Genomic DNA, 19,922 nt, shown 5'->3' with positions numbered 1-19,922 from the left:
CATTTCACTAGCGACCGATCCCAATTAAATACACCCCACAACGTAACTGCAGGGTGCTATAGGGAAGGTCACCCCGCCTGATGTTTCTGTCAGTGGGCCTGACCCTGCAGCACAAGTAGACCAATAGTTTGAGGGCGCTGTGTAATTCCTTTTTAAAATATTACAGAGCTATTTTGGGGATGTATTTTGCTCACTTACAAAAGTAATATGAATGTTTTGCCTTCTCGACGGATAGGTGTTTCCTCAATATCAGTGTTTACCAGTGGCATCGTTCGGCCTAGGCTTCCGGGGTTTAGCCCTAGGTCTGTTTGGGGTATCCCAGTGTTTTTCGATCTAATTCCAAAGATAGATTTGTAATTTCTCTTTGTTTTGATGAGTTTGCATCAGCGCAAAGATGTCTGCATATGTTGCAAACTGACATGAACGCGACTGGGACGTTGTTAACAAACGAGTGCTTCGTTTTCACAACCCCCTCTTCGTTTCAACTGCGCAGGGTTGCATGTAGGCCTAAATAAAATGTAAGATTTTGACGATACCACCAGCATGAAAAAGTGAAAATGACCAGTAGATGTCTACAGTTAATATTTTAATTGAATGTTTCAAATAATATTTCTACAAAATGAACCAGTGACCAACATATTCCCCGGTCCGCCTGTCAGTTTGCAGTACTATACCGGTCTTGTTCGGTGCGGAAAGACGAGGACGCGAGTAAAAGGCAAGATTCTATGCAGTTCCCCTTTAAGAGGTTTTAACCTATTTTAAACGTGCATATTTGGCACAATATAAGCGTAGTAGTTCACAAACAAAGCCAACAGACAAGACACATTTATTGTTACAAAACTGCAGTTTATGATTGGAGATCCCAACTATTGGCCCAATTTGAAGTTGGAACGAGAAAGATAGCTGTCACTCGAAAACATCGGAAACCTGCTCTGCGCTCAAGCCAAATTACGCGCGTTCCAGTCCCTAGATTCTCCAATCTCCACTCCAAACATGTACTGCGGCAGTGACCAATTCATCAGTCGGCCTGTTAGCATACATGCCGTATTGTATGCTTATCAGACGAAGGTCTACGTAATTTTAGAGAATAACGTTAAAACGGCTGGTCAATATGGGTGGGCCAAGCTCTCCAGTGGATACGCCGGTGTCCAGCCGTGCCTACGCCCTTGCGCTGGACCAACGTAGTTCACAACAGAGTAAGTTCTAAACAAGATTAATCTTCTGTAATTGTTTATCACATTAACAACAACCAATGGAGTATGCACACATCTAACGGATTTAACTAAAAGTCTGTGTAACCAATCTCAAGTTTGCCATAATAAACTGCACACGAGTGCATTCGTCCATACGTAGGTGGGCGTGTCAGCATCAGGTTTCATTTCAACCATTAGATCATCTAGGCTATGTAGCTTGCGCGATTACACATGAAGTTACAGCATTATTCGTGATTCGCTAAGAAGTGTATCCTACTAAGCAGAGTTTATAATGGTAAACTTTTGACATAGTTTGATATAAATCCACCCGGGAAAGTACAAAATTTGCGCACGGACATGGCTAAGGCATACAAACTGTATGTAGGAATAGTGACAGGTAAGATGCGTCATGGCCTACTGTGTTTCAGCTGAATGACTCTCCAGTCTTCACTATATTGTATATATAATTGCTTATAGTCTGGTCAGTGAATTAATACGTATTTTTTTAAACAAAATGACAGCATATTACATTTATACATTTCAAATACCAGTACCAGTAACATGTCATTTTTCACTTGTTCTTTCGAATTAGTACTTCCATTGGCTACCTTTTTTATAGGCAGGCTATACTGTAATGTTAAAATTGGTGGGAGGCCAACAGACCTACAATTCCTATGTAAATGTGATTCATTCTCAGCTCTCCGATGGTTTGTTTTTACCAGAGGCTATAATTGAAAAACAGTTGATTATGTTAATTTATAAGTGATGCTGTTTTCAGTTTTCATGGAAAAGATTTGCCTTTGTGATAATATCTACAAATATTAATGGAGTTCACAATAGTTTTATTATTTCCCCTGTCTAGCTATTGCCTAACATTATTAATGTGGCTGTGCTCTGTCTTAATCACTGGTTATAGTTTCTTGTTATGTTAAACTTGGTTTTTATAGTCTGGTTTACCTGTCTATTTTGTGGTTGACAGCAGCAATTAGCTTGCTGGTGTGTCAAAAGTTCAGCAAATGAAACTCATACCACCCAATAATCTGTGTAAAACTGTCAATCACAATATGTTCCATATGTGTGGTCTGAACTCTGTACTTACCTTTTGGGATTTTAAAACTAATGTGGTGCAAGTCTAGATGCTCTGTCTAGATTTCTGTCTAGATTTGAGTTGATGTTCTGGCATTGTGTGACCGGATCAGTTTTTTTTTTTTTTTGGTGGTAGCTTTGGCCCTTTGCAAATATTCTCTGGCTGAATGGAATGCAACTGAGGACGAGCATGAAAACAAGACTGTGTCCCTTCATCGCCAGGGCAACTCAAACAACTTCACAGGTACATTGTTTTCCTCCAAAGAAAAATTAACAGATTAATGGGGTTATCATGCCATAATAACTGAATATGGCATAACTTATCATCGGAAATGTACACGTGTTAAAAGGAAAGTTCACAGTTTTTTCTCTCTTTCTATGTGAAACCAACATCAGTGTGCTATTAGTAATGGTTTAGCTTCCTCCACTGACTGTTCGCCTTGCCACACTCTGGGCACAAACTCCCGGTTCTCTACTTCCCAACACATGTACACCCTTTCTGACAATATTCCAACAGTTTGAGCTACACAAAGGGTACTAGTTGGATTTCCCCATCAGTGACATTTCAGGCTAGCTATAGAGTGAGCTTATGGTACGTTCTTAACTCACTTCCGTTACTACGCTGCACTCAACTCTACTAAACTTGCTTAACAGCAACCGACCCCGACTCAGCTGAGTCCAACTTAGGAATCCTGGTCACAGCATCAGTAAAACTGACTTCACCTTGCTTGCTGCTAACAGTTAAGCTTCGTCCACTGACAGTTCAACTTGCCCCAATCTGGATGCCAATTGGACATCACCAACATTTCTAGCTAGCTATAGAGTGAGCTTCTCGTACATTGTTACTCGTATATGTGCTTGTAGTTTCTTTTCTTTATTTCTTTATTTTGTTTTGTTACAGACAAAATCTGTTAGCACATTTAGCTGAGTTACCACTTGCCTCTCATTTTAAAGCATTGTGATAAATGTGTGGTTATAACATTTTGGAAAATGCTCAAAACCCTCTTGGCAAAAACCAATGCATATTACAACAGAATCCAATTCTGAATGCTGTATCTGCACACATTTCATTTTAAATATTGTAATATGCCATACAAAATATCTGTATTGAAACAAACCTTGTTGTTGGAGCATCAAGTACAATCACAAACATTTGGGCCACATATACAAATGTATAAACATCCCCTTTAACATGTTTAAATAATTTTAACTTCAGAACTAGCCAGTTTTACACAAAACCTGTTAGTTTACAAATGGAACATGTTCGTGATTAAATATATTTGAGACTGATAGTGCACTTCAAAAACATTTCTATAATAAGTTTTACTGCTTTGTTGACTGTCATTAAATGAATTAAAGCCCATGCTCCCGGACTGCAACACAGTATGAATAGCAAATACCTCTCCACTCAGTCTTTTAGTTAAAGGAGGAGATCCTCCTTAATGTGCTATCCCCTACAAAGACTCCAGTGCAAATTAAAGCCTTCCTGCCACCAGTGACCATGTAGTCATTACTCCTCCTGTGAGTGTTATTGTGAAATGTAAAACCATCTTTTTATGTGCCCGGGATTATGTTTCTCACTGATATTTATATGTGCACTCTGTGGGGGGCAGTCGGACATCCCGTGTGATTAGAAGCCACCTTAGTTACAGAAGGTATAAGGTTTATTTGCTGTTTGATGATAATCCTCACACCTACAAGGTATGTTTAACAACCGACCAGGCATTTGTACTTACCAGGGTGAGAATTGACGCAATTTCTAGGAACTTCAGCAAATTGTAAAAAGGGTTGTGATGAATGTAAATGATGGCCTCATGCTTCCGATTTTAACATCCGCTAGGCTATCTAGCAGAAAGCCTAGCTTGTGGGTGGGCAGGTGGTCTACTAAATCATAATGTGGAAAACAAATGTAGCAATTTGTAAGCAACATCCTTCTTTTCAGATAACGACTAATTCATAAAACAAACTGTCAGTTTAGACAAATACTACAGTTGTGCTCATAAGTTTGCATACCCTGGCCGAAATTGTGAAATGTTGGCATTGATTTTGAAAATATGACTGATCATGCAAAAAAACTATATTTTCTTGGAGGATTGTGATCATATGAAGCCATTTAGTATCACATAGTTGTTTGGCTCCTTTTAAATTATAATGATAACAGAAATCACCCAAATGGCCCTGATCAAAAGTTTACATACCCTTGAATGTTTGGCCTTGTTATAGACACAAATGACAATTAAAGGTGAGTTTCCCACAGCTGTGGATTTTTAAATTACAATTAGTGTCTGTGTATAAATACTGAGCAGGCTAGATACTGAGCAGGGGGAAGCAGAAAAGAACTGTCAAAAGACCTGCTTAACAAGGTAATGGAACTTCGTAAAGATGGAAAATGATGTAAAATCACTTATTAAGAAGGGTAACATTCAGGGATCTCTTGATACTAAGCCAAGGTCATGTATACAAAGAAAGATTTCAGCCAAAACTGCCAGAAGAATTGTTCGGGATCCAAAGAAAAACCCAGAAGTAACCACAGGAGAAATACAGGCTGCTCTGGAAAAAGACGGCATGGTTGTTTCAAGGAGCACATCATGAGTAGCCAGAAAGAATCCTTTACTGCGCCAATGCCACAAAAAAGCCCTGTTGCAATATGCCCGACAACACCTTGACACGCCTCACAGCTTCTGGCACACTCTAATTTGGAGTGACGAGACCAAAATAGAGCTTTATGGTCACAACCATAAGCGCTATGTTTGGAGAGAGGTAAACAAGGCCTATAGTGAACAGAATACCTTCCCTACTGTGAAACATGGTGGTGGCTCACTGATGTTTTGGGGGTGTGTGAGCTCTAAAGGCACAGGGGAATCTTCAGAAAATGTATGGCAAGATGAATGCAGCATGTTATCAAAAAATACTGGCAGACAATTTTCATTCTTCTCCACGAAAGCTGCACATGGGATGCTCTTGGACTTTCCAGCACAAAAATGACCCTAAGCACAAGGCCAAGTTAACCCTCCAGTGGTTACAGCAGATAAAGGTGAAGGTTCTGGAGTTGCCATCACAGTCTCCTGACCTTAATATCATTGAGCCACTCTGGGAAGATCTCAAATGTGCGGTTCATGCAAGATAACCAACGAATTTGCATGACCTGGAGGCATTTTGCCATGACACATGGGCAGCTAAAGGGAGGCATGACACAGTATTAAGAACTAAGTGTATGCACACTTTTGAACAGGGGTCAGTTAATTATTTTCTTTGTTGCTATGTTTTGTTTTATGATTGTGCCATTCTGTTATGACCTACACTTGAATGTGAATCCCATAAGAAATAAAAGACATATGTTTTGCCTGCTCACTCATATTTTCTTTACAAATGGTACATATATTACCAATTCTGCAAGGGTATGCAAACTGTATCTCCTAAAAAAAATTACATGTCCTGAGCCTGTGTTAACCTTAGAACTATTTCTGGCATGCAGTTCTCTCCAGATAAAGATTAGTAAAACAGGCAATAAAAAACAAGAGAGAAATCAAACCTTTGAGGTAACATTGCCAACCTTTGTTAAACATCAACTTTTTCTCCCAAAACCGTTTTACATCAGCAGTTGGATCCAAGTGTTTTACCTAAAATCCCAAGAGCCTTTGCGTTATGATTATTGTCACCCCAGCATTTAGTAAATTATTTTCCTCTTGAGCCAGTCTCCTCAATGTGTGTGCGGGCAAAATACACTTGGATTCTCTTCCAGGCATGTTCATCACAAGGTTATGATGGCGAAATGTTTCTGTGTGGGAGGCCATATTAAATGTTAACTTGAAGTAATACTTAGAGTAAAAAAACTGTAATGAGTTGAAACACACGTTTGACAGTGTGCCTGCTAGTCCTCTTGATCCATCTTATTTGCCCTACTCACTTCAACTACTTCCTGATCAAACAGTATTGTTTTATTGTTCGGTGCCATTCAAAAACATAGAAAACATAGTTAAATATTAATTCTGATATTTGCAATATTCTGTTCCACAAAGCTAACTAGCAAACCACACCATTCCATTTTCTACACTACAGCTAATGCTAATTAACGACAACAGCTTATACTTAAAAACAAATAAAATACAAAATGCAAAATTTTTTCTCAACATAGAACTAATATCTATTTATCTTTCTAACAGTTTATTGAATTCATATTCAATGACGTTTACTATTTTCAAATGGCCAGAACCAGGAAAACACTTGCACATTTTTGGAATCCCCAGTGTTGGCAAGGATGGTGGATTGTTTCTTCACATAGGATATGTCATCTGTGATCTGCTTTTACACTTTTTGGTATTTACTTAAATACAGTAAGAGTAATGCATAGATGTACATTTAATTAGGGGAAGGTAGTTCCTGGTTACCTCTCTGATATAACACTTATTGCTATGTTTGTTCAAACCACAGCAGCCTTTCCTAGTTATACACTTGGGAAGTGGGCGTGGGAAGTAGTGTGCAATGACTGGCAGCATTTACAGCTACCCAACTACATACCTATCAATTTACACCTGTTGTTCTTTTGTAACCAGATCAGTGCCTATTCAGTTATTTAGGCCATTTTAGAAGCATACTTGTGTTTCACCCTAGGGCTTTCTACCTCTGTGATGGGAACTCTGTCTAAACCATATTGTTTTATCTATCCATGTTCACCACTTATTAAGAAGGCATGACAATAGATTAGTAATGAACTCTTTACTAAGAGGGGTCCAAAAAGCTGAGGTTCTTTGAAACTGAAATAATTTAATTATGAATAGATCTAATATTGATGTATTATTATATACAGCCACACAATTCTTATCTCAGAGGTGACAGTTCAGTTCCCAATCCTTCCTCAGATCCTATTACCAAGACTGTATTTATAGTGGACGCACTGGTCACCCTGACTCAGGTTTCTAAAGGAATAGATGACCCTAGTTCAGAAGGGGCCTCTCACTTCAAACCCAGTTTATTATTGTACATACACATCTAAATACTCTATTATTTTCAGGAGGAAATTGAATATCAAAACACTTTCTCTTTGTCCACTCAGAAACTCAAACCCAAGATGAATTTGATGGCCTTTTCACCAAATGCCCAAAGGAGTACCAGCATTACTGTATTCATGGGTCATGCCGTTTTTTGGAGGAACAGGACAGTCCTTCATGCAGGTAAAGCTTACCCGTCCCTTACTGTGCCCTACCCGTAGGTCCCTTACTGTGGGCCATGACCATTTATCTGTACACCTTCAATGCAGATAGATGGTCTCAAGCAAAGAACAACAGAACTCATCAATTTTCTCCAGTAAATGTATTAAACAACTGACTTGTGTCTCAGCATTATTGTACATAATAACAAGTGTAAAGTTCTTATTCACTTCCAAAATTATTGGCACCCTTGATAAAAAATGTACTAAAATATTATATTTCTTTAAGTACATCTCAGTTTTAAACAGTATTGTTGCCATCCATGGTGTTGTTGAAGTAATATGCATGGAATATCTATTTTTCACCTGTCACCATAATTTAAGGTAAAGAACATACAAATGAAAAGAGACACATGATTTTTGACCTCAGAAAGTGGAAACAGCTAAAAAACCAATTATTAACTTTGTGGTTGGAATCCTGAAACCTGATTGACTGAAAGCCATGGTATATGAGCACTTATAAACCGGGTGGTTTGAATCCTGAATATACCACATCCCTTTGTGCCTTCTTCTCCCGTTTTCTGATTGGCTCAGAGCTGGTGATTTAACAAGAAGAAACACTAAGCACTAGAAGCTAACCGTGGGTGGTCAACAAAAAGTGTGAGGTGAGTTAATGATTGGAGGTAAGATGAATGCCGAGTGGTCAAAAGTCTGCAGTCGCTGCAGTGCTCCTCGGCCTTAAAGGGTTCGGGCTCGTAGCCTATAATAGGGGCTTGGTGTGTTCTCGGACACGAGCAATTTGCACATTGTCCTTTTGCAATTGTCCCATTCACACAGACTACTTCTTCAGCAGGAAACGCTGTGTAGACGATTTTGCGCAAGCTCAAGGAATACCTCCATGTTCTCGTTTTCTTAGAATTTTGGTAGGGAGTTCTCCTACTGTTTTCTGATTGGCTTAGAGCTGGCGTCTGAGATTCAACAAGAAATTTGTAAATTCCCCCGCATTTTTAAGGAAATATAGTACTACTGTATATAGCTGACTTAAAGTAACACAAAAATAAAATGTTTGTGTCTGACAAATTCCACTGACACCACTTGTTTACTCATACTAAATCTACTAACCTTGTTCACTGTGAACATTCATAGAAGATGAGCCTCCTTAGCAGAATCTCAAACAACCAGTCCAGCTCATTTGTAAGCGGTTTAGTGAACTGAACAGAAAACAGTGTGTTTTTAGAGAAGGTTGGTCATTTGAATTGGGTGATCATATTACTGTTCTTTAACATCATGTTACTTTAAGTAGCAAAGTGTATTGCTTTGTCACTTCATGTCCCACATTGGAGAATTTCTCTGAGGAAATTTATTACATGGAATATGTTGTAACAAAGAAAGGGGTCCTATATCCTTACAGGGATTAGGACACTCTTATTCCAGCTAAGTCTGTAGCCAGAGAAGTTACCTAACAAATTGATCAAGCTTAGTATAGGTTGGATGTACTGGATTTAGGGTTAGTTTCCTTTCCAAAAAAGGAAGGTTTTGAGTGAGGAACAGGAGGGTTAAAATAAAGAGACCACTGCAAATTGAATGCTTCTGTTCCTCACTCAAAACTTTGCTTTTCAACTTTTTTGTTAAGGAAAGAAAAAGGTGCAGCGGTCTCTTATTTTTTTCCGGGGCTGTATATGTGTCACCAGTAACAGACTTGATTTTGTGGATATTGCGGTTGCTTGCAATCTTTATGTAGCTGTCTAGCCAGGACTTTGTTGCCAAATGTATATATTTTTTGTATGGTACAAAGAAAGGATCAACACATTTTTGATGAAGGAATCTGACTATTTTAATTTCAAGGCAGATTCTTTTTTTTGGGGGGGGGGGTGTTTCTCTATATTTCTGGAATAATGATACAGCTTCTCAGATATGCCTTAAGGGCTAAGGCGGGAAAGTATCTGTGTTATAATTAGTTTCAAAGAAAAGTGGGATTTTAACTTTCAAATATTCACACAGACACTGATTCTGTGAGGAGCTGAGGATTTGACCTACAGACCATCACATTTAGTCGAATACACCAGAATGTCATCTAATCCCAGATGTTCAGAAATCACAATTTTATAGTACTTCACGGTATTCTTATGAGAGAGTACTTTACCAATGAAAAGAAGTAGTAGCAAGTAGTCAATTTGGGAATAGACACTGGGCTTAAAGATTCTCCATAAATCAAATTGATTACAATTCTTGATTACATATGTTTGGCCCATAACATTAAGCAGGTAACCAAGATTCAGTGTATCTGCCCTACCATGATTCGTTAGCCATGACCTTGTATGTAATGTCAGATCACAACAAGACCGTGCTTGTATAATCAATATACAGTGGGGAGAACAAGTATTTGATACACTGCCGATTTTGCAGGTTTTCCCACTTACAAAGCATGTAGAAGTCTGTAATCTTTATCATAGGTACTCTTCAACTGAGTGACAGAATCTAAAACAAAAATCCAGAAAATCACATTGTCTGATTTTTAAGTAATTAGTTTGCATTTTATTGCATTACATAAGTATTTGATACATCAGAAAAGCAGAACTTAATATTTGGTACAGAAACCTTTGTTTACAATTACAGAGATCATACGTTTCCTGTAGTTCTTGACCAGGTTTGCACACACTGCAGCAGGGATTTTGGCCCACTCCTCCATACAGACCTTCTCCAGATCCTTCAGGTTTCGGGGCTGTCGCTGGGCAATACGGACTTTCAGCTCCCTCCAAAGATTTTCTATTGGGTTCAGGTCTGGAGACTGGCTAGGCCACTCCAGGACCTTGAAATGCTTCTTATGGAGCCACTCCTTAGTTGCCCTGGCTGTGTGTTTCGGGTCGTTGTCGTGCTGGAAGACCCAGCCACGACCCATCTTCAATGCTCTTACTGAGGAAGGAGGTTGTTGGCCAAGATCTCGCGATACATGGCCCCATCCATCCTCCCCTCAATACGGTGCAGTCGTCCTGTCCCCTTTGCAGAAAACCATCCCCAAAGAATGATGTTTTCACCTCCATGCTTCACGGTTGGGATGGTGTTCTTATGGTGGTACTCATCCTTCTTCCAAACACGGCGCTTGGAGTTTAGACTAAAAAGCTCTATTTTTGTCAGACCACTTGACCTTCTCCCATTCCTCCTCTGGATCATCCAGATGGTCATTTTCAAACTTCAGATGGGCCTGGACATGCGCTGGCTTGAGCAGGGGGACCTTGCGTGCGCTGCAGGATTTTAATCCATTACGGCGTAGTGTGTTACTAATGGTTTTCTTTGAGACTGTGGTCCCAGTTCTCTTCAGGTCATTGACCAGGTCCTGCCATGTAGTTCTGGGCTGATCTCTCACCTTGTTCATGATCATTGATGGCCCACAAGGTGAGATCTTGCATGGAACCCCAGACCGAGGGAGATTGACCGTCATCTTGAACGTCTTCCATTTTCTAATAATTGCGCCAACAGTTGTTGCCTTCTCACCAAGCTACTTGCCTATTGTCCTGTAGCCCATCCCAGCCTTGTGCAGACCTACAATGTTATCCCTGATGTCCTTACACAGCTCTCTGGTCTTGGCCACTGTGGAGAGGTTGGAGTCTGTTTGATTGAGTGTGTGGACAGGTGTCTTTTATACAGGTAATGAGTTCAAACAGGTGCAGTTAATACAGGTAATGAGTGGAGAACAGGAGGGCTTCTTAAAGAAAAACGAACAGGTCTGTGAAAGCCGGAATTCTTACTGGTTGGTAGGTGATCAAATACTTATGTCATGCAATAAAATGCAAATTAATTATTAAACATTTTGATTTTCTGGATTTTTGTTTTAGATTCCGTCTCTCACAGTTGAAGTTTACCTATGATAAAAATGACAGACCTCTACATGCTTTGTAAGTAGGAAAACCTGCAATATCAGCAGTGTATCAAATACTTGTTCTCCCCACTGTAGATCACACCGTTGTAATAACATAAATGCACACATGTACGATGATCACATAGTCCCAGATCGATGAAGAGGAGTGCTTTATAAATGGACAAAATATTAATTAATTTAACTCATTTTGACGGCCACAAACATGACTGTGTGATGCTATTCATACCTATACAGTGAGGGAAAATTATTTGAACTCCTGCTGATTTTGTATGTCTGCCAACTGAAAAATAAATGATCAATCTATTATTTTAATGGTAGGTTTATTTGAACAGTGCCAGACAGACAAAAATTATACAGGTAACAAGCTGAGATTAGGAGCACACTCTTAAATGGAATGCTCCTAATTTCAGCTTGTTACCTTTATAAAAGACACCTGTCCACAGAAGCAATCAATCAATCAGGTTCCATACTCTCCACCATGGCCAAGACCAAAGAGCTGTCCAAGGATGTCAGGGACAAGATTGTAGACCTACACAAGGCTGGAATGGGCTACAAGACTATCGACTAGCAGCTTGATGAGAACGTGACAACAGTTGGTGTGATTATTTGCAAATGGAAGAAACACAAAAGAACTGTCAGTCTCCCTTGGTCTGGGGCTCCATGCAAGATCTCACCTTGTGGAGTTGCAATGATCATGAGAACGGTGAGGAATCAGCCCAGAACTACACGAGAGGATATTGTCAATGATTTCAAGGTAGCTGGGACCATAGTCACGAAGAAAACAACTGGTAACACACTACGCAGTGAAGGACTTAAATCCTACAGTGTCTGCAAGGTCCCCCTGCTCAAGAAAGCACATGTACAGGCACGTCTGAAGTTTGCCAATGAACATCTGAATGATTCAGAGGAGAACTGGGTGAAAATGTTGTGGTCAGATGAGACCAAAATCGAACTCTTTAGCATCAACTTATCTCGCCGTGTTTGAAGGAGGAGGAATGCTGCCTATGACCCCAAGAACACCATCCCCACCGTCAAACATGGAGGAGGAAACCATTATGCTTTGAGGGTGTTTTTCAGCTAAGGGGACAGGACAACCTCACTGCATCAAAGGGACAATAGACAGGGCCATGTACCGTCAAATCTTGGATGAGAACCTCCTTCCCTCAGCCAGGGCATTGAAAATAGGTTGTGGATGGGTATTCCAGCATGAAAGTGACCCAAAACACACGGCTAAGGCAACAAAGGAGTTGCTCAAGAAGAAGCACATTAAGGTCCTAGAGTGGTCTAGCCAGTCTCCAGACCTTAATCTCATAGAAAATCTGTGGAGGGAGTTGAAGGTTCGAATTGCCAAACATCAGCCTTGAAACCTTAATGACTTTGCCTTAATGACCTTAATGACTTAATGATTTGCAAAGAGGAGTGGGACAAAATCCCTCCTGAGATGTGTGCAAACCTGGTGGCCAACTTGAAAAAATGTCCGACCTCTGTGATTGCCAACAAGGGTTTTGCCAGCAAGTACTAAGTCATATTTTGCTGAGGGGTCGAATACTTATTTCACTCATTAAAATGCAAATCAATTTATAAAAATGTTGACGTGTTTTCTGGATTTTTTTTGTTGTTATTCTGTCTCTCACTGTTCAAATAAACCTACCATTAATATTATAGACTGATAATTTCTTTGTCAGTGGGCAAATGTACAAAATCAGCAGGGTATCAAATAATTGTTTCCCTCACTGTAGCTAAAGAAACCTGAACGACCTGTACCACTGCTACTGGGGATCCCTGAAAACAGCCACTTTTGTTTATATGAATCTTTTTTTATGATTGAGGAAGGCACGACTATGTCCACTTAAATGGTCATATTTTGGAAATGTTATGTAAGCATTTCACCGTTGGTTGTTTATGAAGCATGCGACGATGGCAGTACATTTTGAAATGCTTTGTAAAGTGAAATAGGAGGATAGATGTCCCAAAAACAGATAAGTTGTGGCCAGGAATATTCTAAATAATTAGATCAGACAGAGGTGATCCTCATTTACTCAGTTATTTATCTCAACTATGGTAAGTTTCAGTTGCCTACACAGGGTATAAATTGCCCATTCAACAGGGTTTGAGAAAGAGACAACAGAAAACTCTGCTCCCTCTACCACTTTCAAGAGAATAAATACCTTATTAATACCTGAATAATATCTGAGGATGTCAGAAACAAAATATTTCTCAAACAGACCAAAGGTTGCGGGCCATCTCCCAGAACCTTGTCAGAAGAAACGCTGGACTGTTCTGAAGTGGCCAGTGATGAGTCCTGATCCCATTGAAAACCTATGGCAGAACTGACAACAGTAGTTGGCTGAAGGTGTCCTTCAAATACACCAGACCTGAAAGAGCTTTCAGCTGAAGATGACATGCCAGTAGAGAGGTGCTGGAACTTGCTTACATGAACCGTTTAACTGTAGTTGTCCATCCTTAAATATAAGGTCTTGGGTGCCAATAAATGTGTCCACGGCATTCATGTTTCTTAATAATTTATTGCAATAAAGCACTTAATTTTCAGTCAGACAAATTCATTCTGGAATTTTTCTATGTAAATAATGCATGGAAACCAAAAGGTTCTTCATTTTCTATGTCATTTTCTATGAAAGAAAGAATATTTTGAAATAATACAAGGTTGTGAATATCTGTTGTGACACCTATTTTTATCACAGCAAGTGTATTTTGTTTTTGCTTTGTTTCAGATGTAACAAAGGGTACATTGGGTCCAGGTGTGAGTATTTTGATCTGGACTGGAGTATACAAGACCAGAGGCAGATCATCGTAGCCTGTGTGATAGCAGCATTGGTCTTCATGATACTACTCATCATCTTCATCTGCGTCTGTGCACAGTGAGCAAAATACAATGCTTTGAAAGCAGCCAATTTGCTGCTTTTTGTGTGCGTGTGTGTGTGTGTGTGTGTGAGTGAGTGAGAGTGTAGTGGACAATAATTCCCAGATACCTCCACCCAAATCTGGAAGGTCTGGTGGAGCAGTGTCTACCAACCAATCATCTCCCACGACACCTTCCCCCACGTATCTTGGTCAGCTAAGCACCAATCACTATAGTGTAAGATTGTTGTGGGGACAGCTGAGCAAACAACGCTTCTGAGCTGTCTCGATACTCCAATGACTTTAAAGAGCAAAGCACTGCTTCGTTGAGAGATGTATTAATTGTGATAAAAGCAGCTAGCCAGCGAGCTTACTAAAGTGGCATTATGTTTACTGTTCTAGGGTAATTATTGGTTATCTTCCTTTTGTGAAATGACTGGCATCAACTAAACTAGATGTTACTGTATTTTACTTGTGAGGTCACTCCCATAGAATGATATAGCCACTCCCACTGAGGCCAACTTTGAGTGGTTGACTTGTACCAGCACTAGACTTGGGATAAAATAAGTGAAGGAACTGACAAATCTCATGTTAGGCTGTGTTCATCAAAATGTATGTATTAATAAGGTTTGCCTAAATAAGGAACCGGAACGGTGTTTGGCAAAAAAAATGTTTTACCAGAATGCCAATAGTACTGTGAGATTACAAGTCATTGCAAACTGATATACTGCCTGGTGAGAAGGTTTAAATTGGGAATATGTCAATCATTAATTTTGTAGAAAAACATTATCTGCAGATGTCTACTGGTAATGTTTGCTTATTTTTATATGTGTAATATAATTCCTTTTATACTTGTATTACGTATTGCCCCTTTAACCACTTATTGCCCCTTTAACTACAGGTTAAAACTAATCCCAGTTTTTACTAAGCAGTCACTAACCAGATTCTAGGTGAATGTTTTTGCCACGCTATTGTCAGTCATGAAACAACAAATACATCTTTAAAAGTGTTACTTTTTAATGTTTTGCATTATCTCTCAGTCGACATAAACTTTGTAGACAGAAGAGAAGAAGAAAAGAAGAAACAGGGAATGGAACAGAAAAGCTCAATATGAATATAATGAACAGAAATGGAAAGCATTCCTCGGATTCAGCAGAAACTTCAGACACCAATGCAGTATGATGAGGTATGTAAAAATATGAAATTTAGTATCATTATCCTCTCTGCCTGTATTAAGTAGGAGTGGGATTGCAAAAGGCAATAGACAAAAGCTATGTTAGACAAGGGATTTGAAGAACATACTGTATGAAATGCAAGTTTGTTTGTTTGCTACTACCCAAACCATCTCTTTGTTCCAGGGACTCAAATATGTACAGAACATATTTTTATTATTTATTAGCGCAAACTGCATTTTGGGGTTGAGAGTTTTGATTATCTTGAACACGGTACTTTTGTGACATTTTGAAACTTTGAAATGATATCCCTCTACTAACTTCAATAATATCTCTATGGGAAAAAATCACTAGTCCTTGTCTTCTTGCTGTTGTGTGGATATATTTCAAAGTTGTATCAAGCCAGGGATTACAAGGTAGCTCACAACTGAGGGAGGGCCTCAATTGGAACTAAGACTTGTGTTCTGCATTCCCCTTTCTTGAACACATTGATGCATATCAGAAAGACAGAGAGTGTGAGATCATCAGACAATGTTTCCACACCCTATATAGCCCATTTTCTGTGTGGTCTAGGCAGGCTGACTTACTCTCAGAATTTGGCTGTGATAGTTGGTTCAAAGAAAAGGTGCATCTGGTCCCTCTCTGCGTCCGTCTCTGAAAAAAGAATGTGACAAACAGAACATTACAAGCAGAACAAGACACCAGGCACTAGGATGTGTGGCATAAATATGAAGACACCAGACACTGTATGATCTATTCACTGGGTTTATCTTACCAGGGATGTGAGGTCAATTTTAAACATGGACTATATATCTTTTAAATACTATTTTCAGTGAAAATCTCACAACAAATTTGTATTCATACCCAAATAATGATGTTGACTCCTATACTTACTAAAAGCATGAAATAATGGAAGAACAACCCATCTTAGACCTGTATGTCAAACAGGGTGTTTCAAAGAAATGCCTTGGCGTATGTTCCAATAATCCGAGGAGGAGGAGCTGGCCAATCAGAGGCCTACTTGCATTAATATTTTTACGATTAATATCATTATTTCATAGATATCTGTAAACCTTTGGCTGACGCATTTGCTTATTCAGTGGATATCAATCATCAAAAGCTGCCTTGTGATTGCGTGGTAACAATTGACACAACTTCTATAGTAACAGCTGTTGCTTTCTTCATCAAGCCACAGGGTCTATTCATGGTATTCTCTGGCCGGTCGGGATGATGGCCTTGGATGGGAGTGACTGTTGGGAAAAGAGAGTGCTCTATAGTGTCACCAGAAGATAAACAACCCCGTTCTTTCCAGCTGCTGCTCACCGTCTAACAAAGTCGAATGCACTGGTTGTAAGCCACTCTGGATAAGAGCGTCTGCTAAATAGCTAACATGTCAACGCTGAAAACCCTGTTCAGTGCAGAGATGTAGTAACCCACGAGAGAGACTGGACCAACTCCCTGGAACTGTCCTATCTTTACGGTCACCATGGAAATGGATCAACAAAACAGTATCTCCCTTTGCCTTTGTGTAAATGAAATAATGTGATTCATGTTTCTTTTAAATACTAATTTTGTGTAAATGAAAGGTTCGTCCATGTTCATCCAACCATAATGAGCTGGAACTGGAAGTTAAACCAGATTTTCGATAATGTTTCGTGGACAACAAACATACATTTTAACGGTCCTGTAACCTACTGTTATTTGGGCATGGATTAAATGAATGATGTGTATTTAAGCTAGAACTCCAATGATGCTTTCTTGTGGATGTGGTGTGTTATAATGGAGAGACCTGCCATGTAGCCCCTCACGTTGGACAGGCTGCATGTCTAATAATGCTGAAGGGTGGACCCTTAATGTGCCTGTACATGGTGGTCAATTTGACCTTTCTGAAACAGAGTAATTCCAATGTCGTTGTAATCATGTTAAAGTTATCACTTTTCACAAGCTCCGTTTTTTTCCCAGCAGCTGTGGGATGTATGTAATGAATGTATATATTTTTACACATAGGCAAAGCAAAGAAACTCCTGGTATGGGCTAAGGTGTCTGTTACTGAATTAAGCTGGAGGGTTCTCAAACCTGGATGAGAAGGTTACAAACAAGAACTTATTTCGAGACATACAGCCTCCTTGCTACCAGGACAGCTGTGCTTGTGTACTAATGTGGGCAGATATAAAGTAGTCCACTGTTAAGGAAGATGTAATGGTTTCTCCGAATATCATCAATATCACCTCTATACTTAGAGGGAGTATAGACTTTGAGTCAGCACTGTGATACGTTAGCCCTGCAAAATGAAGCACATTAAAAAAAGATTTTTTGTAATAGTTCGTATGCTTCTTTTTCTCACAATGTGCCCGAGTAGAGTTTTGTCCACCTTGAACCTGATTCTGACAGCCTAGTGGACCACGGCACCATGTCTCCACCTGGCTGTGTAGACTTCCTGTTGTCTGGCTGCTGTCTTTACTCTGCCTTTCCGGCTGGCTGGCCCAGTTCACATCACCTTTTTACTGCCGCCCAGCTGATAATGGCGGCAGATAAGAACTCCTACATGTGTGGACGGGTTTCCACATCCTCTGAAGTTTTGGCCGGCCCACACATCCCATGCCAACCAAAACTAGGCAGAGCTGAGGAAAGCTTTCACCCTGTCCATAAATAGTGTCCACTGGCCTAGAGTAAGTATGTGATCAAAGAACGATAGGAATCCAGCAGGCACAGGGGAGGGATCATGTGATTGATGCCCGCTCTGCGTCTGAGCTCTCAAGGATTACAGCAGAGGTACGTTGTAAATCCATTCAATCCCAACAAATCAGTCAATGGTTTTAAGGACTTACTGCAGTTAGTTACAGCAGGGATTCCCAATCTAGGAGGCGTGGCCCTGAAACAGGTCCCTGGGCCTTACCTGATTTATATATACAAATATATTCTCAACCTATTTCAAAGTGGGGTGTCATGTGTAATTACATGCATTAGTCTCAAACAATACAGAGCCCTCCCCTGATGGTATAAAGTACTATTATTATGTTATTATGAGCCGGTGGTGAACTTTATCTCCCGAAACTGCGGTGTTGTTCAAAGGGCTCTGTGGAATGGCAGCTGTGGAATGTGGAATGCTTACATAATGATGGGTGTGTCTCTTGAAGATAAGAAACTTCTCAATAAATTATATCACGTTATCCATCTTGTTTGTTAGGCTTGGCCTGCATTTCTCTGTTCTAGGTTTGTGACCAAATGTCAAAATTCCCCAGATATCCCCACCTACATCTGATCTCTGTGTCATTTATATATATATTTCAGGTGTACTTTCAGGGAAGATTTTAGTTAAGTGTTTTCGGATCTATCAAGTAATCTATGCATGAAAGTCCACAGTTAAACCTGTTCAGTTACACTACTAAATAGTTGTAAAGTGGTATATTATAAGACCATCGTTATCTATATACATTACTTTTACACATTTCCAGGTACTCAACCAGAGTTGGGGTCAGTTTTTTTCTATTTCTGTCAATTCAAATGGTGAACCAAACTCAATGTAAAACAAATAAGTCCCTTATTGACTCAAACCTTGCTAGATACTGCCATCTGGTGTACTAAAGTCTTGTCAGCCATTACTAGAAAATAGTACTAAGACAGCATCAGAAATGTACAGGATCAGAAATGTACATATATTGTGGTGGATGAAATGATAATATTGCCTTGTGTTTTTTGTGTGACTTTATTATATAAATATATTAGATCTCAGTGTCTGCATGATGCTGCTCTCATTCCTAGTTCTCTGTTGTGTGCAAGACATCAATTGTGCTTATAATGTGCCTACAGTCAAATAACCCACAGCCTATACTGGCTTCTAGGCCAGGCTTATGTCAGGCTATATAAAATGCAGCCTTTGATAAGGAAGTGTCACGTTTATATTTCAATAAAAATTACCTTCACAGTTTTTCTCGCTGCATGCTATGGGCTTGATAAAACCAGGCTACACTGCAATATCACAATCATCCACCCTGGCCTGACACAATCCTTTTGATGTCAACCTTTTGATCCCTAATCAATGTCTGTGCTGTGTACTGGCACTTCAGGAGGAGAGTGAAATGCTTCTTCTGAAAATCATTTCGGATTTACCCCAAAAATCAATAGGCCAATCTGTGTGTGTGTGTGTGTGTGTGTGGGACACTTGATGTTGTTCAGTTTGACAGGGTGAGTGGAAAGATTGTAAAGGTTAACTTTAATAACTTGCAACATCTATAATCTATTTGAATAAAAAAAATATGAAAGTTACTGACCTTACAATAAGCCAGATGCTAGTATTTTACTCAATAGCCTATAGATTCATGCAATCAATCAGATATGGATTGCTCATAGGTACTGAAGAAAATTCAAGAAAGTCTTCTTTTAAAGTCTGGAACATAACAAATGTGGACAAAGTGAAGGGGTCTGAATACTGATGAATGTGTGAGGCAATGAATGTGTGAAACATCAAAGATGAGCACAGCTTATTGTTACAATTATAATAAGTTGAAAAGGAAAGTTTTGAGTGAGGAACAGAAGCATCCAATTTGCAGTGGTCTCTTAATTTTAACCCTTCTGTTCCTCACTCAAAA

General features: G+C 39.5%; 1 protein-coding gene across 1 annotated transcript; it reads left to right on the top strand.

The window, feature by feature from the left end:
• The first annotated feature begins 1,336 nt into the window (after positions 1-1,336).
• Positions 1,337-19,176, top strand: btc (betacellulin, epidermal growth factor family member). The gene is made up of 6 exons (XM_010877272.5): positions 1,337-1,590; positions 2,416-2,523; positions 7,333-7,450; positions 14,035-14,181; positions 15,202-15,347; positions 16,523-19,176. Exons 1-5 carry the CDS (start codon positions 1,551-1,553, stop codon positions 15,341-15,343), a joined length of 555 nt encoding a protein of 184 aa, XP_010875574.1. The 5' UTR covers positions 1,337-1,550; the 3' UTR covers positions 15,344-15,347; positions 16,523-19,176.
• Positions 19,177-19,922: the final 746 nt, after the last annotated feature.

The sequence above is a fragment of the Esox lucius genome, chromosome 14 (assembly GCF_011004845.1).
Source record: "Esox lucius isolate fEsoLuc1 chromosome 14, fEsoLuc1.pri, whole genome shotgun sequence".
Taxonomy (NCBI): Eukaryota; Metazoa; Chordata; class Actinopteri; order Esociformes; family Esocidae; genus Esox; species Esox lucius.
The sequence above is the reverse complement of the archived record's forward strand: the minus strand, read 5'-3'. Positions and strand labels throughout refer to the sequence as shown.